This window comes from Mya arenaria, chromosome 15 (genome assembly GCF_026914265.1).
Source record: "Mya arenaria isolate MELC-2E11 chromosome 15, ASM2691426v1".
In the NCBI taxonomy this organism is placed as follows: domain Eukaryota; kingdom Metazoa; phylum Mollusca; class Bivalvia; order Myida; family Myidae; genus Mya; species Mya arenaria.
The window spans coordinates 5,666,659-5,675,324 of record NC_069136.1 but is presented as its reverse complement, the minus strand read 5'-3'; the positions used below and the strand labels follow the sequence as shown (position 1 = coordinate 5,675,324).

The window sequence follows — 8,666 nt, the reverse complement described above, 5'->3', positions numbered from 1 at the left end:
TGCTCACGCGGTGATATATTTTACCGTAATACACTATAACAAACCTTATTAAACCAATTTATCTAATAAAACATACATCTAGGAATAGGTGTACAATTGGATTTTAATTGATTATATAGATACCATTGGTGTTATTTGATATTCGAAGATTTATAATGGTCGTTCATCATTGACTTCATTAACTGTAGAACTTTGGTGTTTATGCCACGCACTCCGATTAGCTACACTGTTGCCATATGCAATTAAGACCAATATTGATCTTTGGGAGATAGTATTTTGAAACAAAAGAGTTTTAGCGAGTTTATTTTTTGGAAAATAATTATCACAGATGAATAACAAGAATAAGGATGTTATCAAAATAGAAAACAGCAAAACAAGGTGCTTTTTAACATCAACAACATTCATCGCAATTAATAACATAGAAGATAAATAGATACAACAGACCTCTTTACCAGCATACAAAACAAATCGTGAAAAACAACCATTTACATCATCAGTTGAGAAGTACAGTAAATAGTTCATTGGTGATGAAACTGTTCGTCTTAGTCACAATCTCACAATTTTATAACTTTTTGTATTTTGAAAAAATTTGATGATATGAACTTATGTTTAATTATGCTAATTTAAACAGGCATTTTAGTACAAGTAACATTTTTAAAACCAACAATATAAAAAAAACCGATGTACATACATCAGCTAAAATTAATTAGTCGTATTTGGGAATCGAAATCTGCGAAAATCGACCAGGGTAAAAATGATGCCCTAAATTGGATCAAAATGTTGTACCATTAAGTTATGTTTTTATTATTACCTTAAGTAATGGTTAGAAATATAGATACGAAATGTTGTTGTTGTTGTTGTTGTTGTTGTTGTTGTTGTTGTTGATGTTGCTGTTGTTATCAATACTTCACATGCTATTTGTATGAAGAACTATTATATCTGATGCCTCTGTTTAATACCGCGTTATGAAACATATAATAATAATAATAATAATAATAATAATAATAATAATAATAATAATAATAATAATAATAATAAAAATGATAATAATAATAATAAGAAGAAGAATAATAATAATAATAATAATAATAATAATAATAATAATAATAATAATAATAATAAATGATAATAATAATAATAATAATAATAATAATAACATTTATATTTTTAGAGAGTAGCTATACATTATGACAAAATAACATTGCACTTGGCAGAATACGGACAAACGTTTATCACGAAGCTTTATTTTATGTATATAATGAAAACTACATTATATACATAGAACATCCATTTCACCAATTTATATTTCATTAATTCTTTTCCAACAGCCATTTAACAAATACAAGAGAACCGTGTCTAAAACTAAAAGGGCGTTTGTATAAGCTGTCTCACAAAACAATGACACATATACGATGGACTAAAAGCATATGCATTATGAAGTCCCTTAAAACACGATAAAGCTAAGCTCCATATTTTGTATGGGTTAGTGTACATAATTTTCTACATTTAAAACGTTTGTGACTTTTAACGGAACCTATTTCAACGAAACACTCAAACTACATAGCAACTTTTCCATTTTCACGCACCTATTGTACATGACTCGTAGATTTATGGACACGTACGTTATTGTACAGTTATTGAAATTATTACAATGTCATATATCGTATAGGTACGAACTGATAACATTTAAGTTATAGTTAACTCAGTTGTAGTTCCCAGTTAATAACTCCTATCACACAATTTCACAAAGTTTAATGTAGTCCTACAGGGCCGCTTTTCATAAAGCTAATTAGTCATTTCTTAACTTAAGAATTTTAACGGTCAGAAGGTTTTTCAAGCTCCGCCTACTCTGTAAGCGTTCAAATATTTGGAAATTTATCTTTGCCGTCCATTAGAGTTTTACCCTTTCAAAACAAGTTGACCTGTCATAAAGTACATTGTTTTATTTACATTCACGCTATTTGTTGTGTCTTCAAATCAAAATAATACATACACGATATTATAAGTAATTTTGTTTTGTTTCAATAATACTCTTGTTTCGTGCTATACAACTTCGCGAATGATTTTCTTGGTGGAATTTGCTTTTTAATCAACATTGAAAATGAATATGCAGTATATCAACAAAATGGAAAACCATAGCAACCACTCATGTGTATTTCAATGACATGTTAAGTGAGTGTAGGACATGTTCGTAATGTGCAGCCATGTCACTGTAAACTATACAAAACTCTAATAGAAAGACGTGGAAAGAAGCTGTGCCTCAATTGACCTATTTTTAAAATAATTCATTTTTTCATCATTTTCAAAAATATTCAAACATCACCCGCTAGTTCTATTAACACAACATGATCAAGGTTGTTTGCCGAATACGGCGGCCAATCAAAATGTAAGTTACATTCAAAGTCAGTCAGGAGATATTAAGTAAATTCTTACTGGTTAAAAACATGCGATCGCACCGCCCCTTCATCATCAATTAGGTTTACTTGATATCCTCTAACTAATACTTAAAATAACAGCAAAAGAGTTAACATAACGGTATGTAATCTCAAACAAATCAATGAAGATAAAGAATTTGAGATATCATTCCGTTATTATGTAATATGATCAGTGAGAAGACTGAAGATAAAAAAGGATGTATAAATACCGGCTCGGTATTTCTTGAAGATTTATGAAAGTTCCATTAAAGTTAAGTGTACAATACAGTTAAAGAATAACCTCTAATTACAAAACTAACATTACAAATTGCACAAGGCAAACTATAACAATTGTTATTAATGATAATTCCTTAGGAAATATTTAACATAACCTCGTTCAGACACACGTAATGGAACAATAGTTATATCCATGAGCAGTCCAACTCGTTGTATTCCGCAATTGTTGTATATGGTGTGTACATCCTCACAATGGCCCCGGTATCTTGTCTGTATCTATGTAAATTGTTCAAAACATTCCGATTAAATCGCTCAAACTGCCATCGCCGCATTATCAACGCCTTTATTCGTATGGTGAAGTTCTTGTCCAACCAAGCATCGTTGTCATAAAACAATAAACAGTTGCCTACACAGCATAATTCTCACCAATATAACTTCCAAAATGGCCCCGATTTCTCGAAATATCATGAACAAAACAGGTAGAAATATAAGATTTCATTTAGTCAAATAATAGCATAATCCAAGACATATTTTTAATCATATAATTTCCTATAGCAAAACTCGTTGAATGGAGAAAATTGCACAATTTATACCAAAACCAATAAAGTCAGCTTACATAAATCCAGTCATAATGGATTAAAGAATGTTTGAGAAATCGGGTCCGAGGTCGGTATTCATAAAACTCATTTAAAATCATCTAATAACTCAAGTCATTTTCCTTAAATAAAAATCTTACTGGTCATCTGATATAATAGCTTAAAAATATATGAAATACTTTAATTTCATTGATTTGATTAAATGCGCATACTTTTATGTTAAAACGCTTATACTATACTTTAATTTGGCTATGGAAACTTTTGGAAATCGAGTTAAAGCTGCACTCTCACAGATCGAACGTTTTGACAACTTTTTTTTATTTTTTTGTCTTGGAATGAGCCAATTTTTGCGAAAATGCATGGACACCAGTTATATAAAACTTCTGACAAAAAAATAGATCGCAAATTTATTTAAGTTCAAAAATTTATGTTTTATGCATTTTTCTTAAACCGTTAGTAACGATTTAAGCCATAAAACATCAATTTTCGAACAGATATATGAACATCTGCGATCCGATCTGTTGTCAGCAATCTTTTATCATTGGTTGGCAGATATATACGCCAAAATATGCTCTTTCCAAGACACAAAATAAAAAAAAGTTGTAAAAAAGGTATATCTGTGACAGAGCAGCTTTAAGTCAAGAAATTACTTATGCTGTTTTATGAATACTGGTCCATAAGCATGCATTTATGCATATATGTATCAAATATAGCCGAAACCAGTTGAATTATTTTTTAAAACATTATTATTTTTTTCCAGTTCATATCTTATAACGATTGAAAAATATACGTTATAATTACAAATTGGGGCATGATTGAACGCGGATGAGCATTCTTGTTCTGTCAGGAACGCCGTTATACCCGGAGAAAACACAATGGACCGGTTAGGCTACCACTAAAACATTGTTCCATTTACCGAGTCTGGTATTCAAAGCCGTGACATCTTGGAAAGGCTCCAAGTCTTTTAGGTACAATCTTTGAATTCAGTCAATGTGCTACAATATTAAAAGGTTTGTCTGATATACACGAACAAACACTCTTTTACAAACTCATATGTCTAGAGTTAAAGTACGGAATGTTCATGGTTAATACTTTTTCATCTTGAACTTATTCCAGCGTGAGTTAAAGTGCCTGTAAAATTCAATGTTCACACATCCGTAACCGGACCATAATCCGGAATGCACAAGGAGTCGTCAGTCTCATGATTCCATTGCCCACAAGTATTGTTAATATGCGTCTGATATCAATTGTATTATTCCGCTACAAACACGAGCCGTTTCTTTTTCTTCCCTACCTGGCGCTCCATCTGATCAAGCCGAAGAAGTTGCGCGGCTTGTCGCGCCATTGCCGCAGCGTCGGCTTTTGCGTTCTCATTGTTGTTTTGCATGGGTGGTATGTATTGCGGTTTAAGGGGCTGCGTACGCGCATGCGAAATGATGTCCGGCGTCCGCTGCCGTTGTACATTAACAGCAATGGGTTCCCTTCGTGGAGGCCGGTCACCTCGGACAAGCTGTCGGGCTCGTTCGCGATCTTCGTCGATCGATTCGCTCTTCATTGACGCGCGGGAGGACGAACGAAGTCCAGATCGGGGGCGTTTTCTTTCGTTGATAACTGATTTCTTAGGGGGTGGATGTGTTGATTCAAGGGTAATGATTTCTTCTACAGATCCACGCCGATGCGATATTCCTTTCTCTTCATACGGAGGAGGTTTTGACATTGGTCTAACTGGTTTATAGCTTTCGTCGTAGCCTGGTGGAGCTCCGGGAGAACGATTTTTCTTATCAAAGTCGTTTTCATAAGCCTTGTTTTCAAACGAGTTTTGCGTTCGATAATGATTCGAAGGTGGAACAGCTTTAATAGGTGTCCCACTGGCGGCCTTTGGAGTCGTGTCATCGCCAGGAACCTGCCAGGGGAGAGGCGATTGGCGTTCTTGCCCAACCGCCACATGAACGTCTGAAGACGTTTGTGCGCCCTCTCTCTGAACAGGTATCGATGGAACATTGCCGTTGGAGCCCCGTACGGGTATTGAGGGTATATTGTCTGCCATGGCGCCATTACTCATTGGCTCGTCATCTGTTTCTTCATGTGCAACAAGCGGGTGTTTCTTCCTTCTACGTATATACCGTCGACATCTGGCGATGCAGTATATCACTGCACAACCGCCGTAGACTATCACAATGATTGGTAGAACCAAGTACATAGCAAAATTGTTTTTGTCTGCGTAAAAATCCTCGACATCGCTCCATTTTAGATCTCTCTTGTGTCGACTCAGGAGAGCGAGAGATTCTGGTATATCGCCTTCTCCTGCTGTGGTATACATGTCTGTTTTATACAGCGTTTTATGCTTGGGTGTGGTTGTAATTCACGCCTTTGTCTTAGGTTTGCCAAAGACCGTCACAGGAGATGTGCCTTTTCATGATGTTAAGCCTGGTTATGCTCAATACCTCATCCTGAAAATAAAAATAAATACGCACATTACCAAAACGCGTCATCAAGAAAGTTGGTCCAAATCAGAAAGTTTTTTCTGTTAAAAAGTGTTTAGCCGTTATAAATACAAGATCGTTTTCATCTTTAAGATAAATTTAGTTCCGCTTATATAGCCGGCCTTTATTTAAAACTAGTTACACTTATTTCTTCACTTTCTCTGATATTGTAGGCCTATATTTAGAACTAATTACGCTTATTTCTTCACTTTCTCTGATATTGTAGGCCTATATTTAGAACTAATTACGCTTATTTCTTCACTTTCTCTGATATTGTAGGCCTATATTTAGAACTAATTACGCTTATTTCTTCACTTTCGCTTATACTGTCGGCGTATATTTAAAACTAATAGCGCTTATTTCTCCACTGTGTTTGACACCAGGTTCCTTCTCTTATTCTTTAACTAGACAGACGTGAGCAATAGAAATTATTCCATTTGGATGCAATGTGTTTAGATAGCCTAGAGGAATACTCAGAAATTCTGTACACTCGCATTCAAAACATTTGATAAAAACATGACTAGTCAAGCTTATAAAGTGACATTTCTTTTGACTTTACATAACATCATTGTGTCTTGTTTATTCGTTTAAATATAGTATGATAAACAAAACTTTTTTTTACATGAATTACGACTTATATGCAAAATGAACTACACGCAGAGGCACGGTAGCCCAAAGCTAAGCTAAGATAACTAAGCTAAGCTAAGCTAAGTATGATCGCGATAGGTGACAAAAACACCATATATTTTATCAAGATACATAAAGCAAGACGTGTTACATACGTGAACTCCGTAAGGTTACATAAATCATCTAATGCCATTTTATTATGTTTTAAAGTATCAAACAATCCATTATATACAACCTTGTCTTGGAGCAGGACATCGATAAATAAATATAGGTATCTGTTGAAGCTATATCACAACTTTATTGGAATTATTCGACCCAGTAAATTTAATGACGTCATTGGAATCGATCAGCGTTTTAACTAGAATATTATCATTGTTGCCGTCTAGTGTTAGATATTAAGGCTGTTTCTATAATATTGACGTTCTTGAAAACCAATTAATAATTCATTCGAACATTGTATGAAATGTTTTAATGGGCGCTTTCTAATACATAGGTAAATATTGATGAGCTTGCGAGCGTTCTATTTGAATACATCCTTTATTTAGCGGTATTAGATTTTAAACACACTATGCAAACACGTTATAAATTTGGAAATCACAGTTGATGTAAAAATATCAAATGTTTTCATTGTAGCATAGTTAACAATTTATAAACATTGATTATGATAAAGTGGAGTTTAAACATCATTCGGTTGTTGAATTGTTTCAATATTGTTTACGTTTACCGGCACAAAAACTGGCCTTTTTATCCACATTCGAAGAAATATTATAGCTTTTTTCTCTCCACAATTCGCAATTGTATAGAGGATAATAGTTTGTTTCAGTGTAAAATCGTGATATATTTCACCGAGTGAACACGGACATATTTTTTTCACGTTTGGGGTAGCCACGAGTTAAATATTACTTTTGGTATTCACGAGGTGAAATACATTGCTATCTTACACTGAAACATTTTTTTTTTCCTTTATCATATTCCCACAATTGGAGAAACAAGTCATTTGATTATGCTTTTATATAACAACGCGTCAATATGTATGCGCACGTGACGTCATTTGGGATATGACATCGTTAAAATTGTGTCCTAGCCCTGCGCGCGCTGACGCTTGATTGGGAACTGAGGGCGGGCTCAAAACAGTGAAAAGTATGAAATTGATATTTTCACTGTTTTAAACGGTAAAATATATTAATTATATTTCACTGCTAAATCTCTATTATCCACCATAAAGCATATAATAAGTATATGTTAGTTCTGCTATAATGATCGAACCGAAGTACTTTACTGTACGATATACCGGAAATGCGTATATGTCGTCAATGGTTCAACAGAATGACGCCAAGGATCATTAGAGATTTACAAGCATTGTGAGATACCAAATACAGTTGAACTTACACTAAAAAGGGTTTAAAATTCTTAGTCATGAATTACGAATTTACTTTTCGCAGTGAACAAGTATTTCAATGACCGTTCCGAGACGGATATACACTCAATTATTTATAAATATTATTTGAAATAGACGATTCGTAGTCTGCTCGAGTTATTTGTCGTTTGGTGTATAAACATATAGCGGGAACGCACGGGGTATTTAAAGAAGTGGGCGGCGCAGTTGCGTCACTCGAGATACTTTATTGGCAGCGTGAACACGTTGTTGAAATATGTTCGGTCCCGCCAATTTATATTGTATGATCTTTAGACTGTCAAAGATGATAATGTCTATATACAGGAGGCAGTTTTATCCGGGACTAACATATTGCTTTTAAGTAGGCTATACCCATTTGTTGTTATGTTATTATTTAGTTTTGTTTCGTTGTGCGACCCTGTTTGTTTTTGCGTTGATTACTTTATCAGTTGTTGGATTCATGTTTTGAGGGAACAGTTTCCGTACGTTTTCACATTCGACAAAGCGACACCCATGACTGATTTGACTTCCCTCTGATAGAGTTCAACTAGAATACAACATTTTGAATTGATCTGTATTTTAGCTGCCAATAACAAGTCATGTTCCTTGTTGTTTTTGTAATGTAAAGTAGCCTGTGCTGTCGAATAAATATCTTGAAATACATGAATGTTTAGTCTAGTCTGTGGTGTCCGGTATAATTGCTGACGTTCAAAAACTGAAGAAGTTCAGCTTTTGCTGTCTGGAATAGTTTGACTATTTTGATTAGGAAAATCATGTTTTACTCACGATACTAGTGACAAAAGCTATCGATGTATGTGTGGTCTGTTGTTGTTTTTTACGTTTGTGTTTCTCGTTCAGTGTATTTCGGACCGGTACCGTGTGCCTTCAAACAATGTTTGTACTTGACTACCGT

The 8,666-nt window shown here is 34.2% G+C and overlaps 1 protein-coding gene across 1 annotated transcript; it reads right to left on the bottom strand.

The window, feature by feature from the left end:
* Positions 1-1,167: 1,167 nt before the first annotated feature.
* LOC128219253 (uncharacterized) lies at positions 1,168-6,670 on the bottom strand. The gene is made up of 2 exons (XM_052927065.1): positions 6,593-6,670; positions 1,168-5,697 (listed from the first exon to the last, which is right to left on the bottom strand). The coding sequence occupies exon 2, from the start codon at positions 5,565-5,567 to the stop codon at positions 4,500-4,502; it is 1,068 nt and encodes a 355-aa protein (XP_052783025.1). The 5' UTR covers positions 5,568-5,697; positions 6,593-6,670; the 3' UTR covers positions 1,168-4,499.
* Between the last annotated feature and the right edge of the window lie 1,996 nt (positions 6,671-8,666).

Coding starts and splice junctions, on each gene's coding strand:
- LOC128219253 (XM_052927065.1), bottom strand. CDS start 5,567: ATGTATACCACAGCAGGAGAAGGCGATATACCAGAATCTCTCGCTCTC.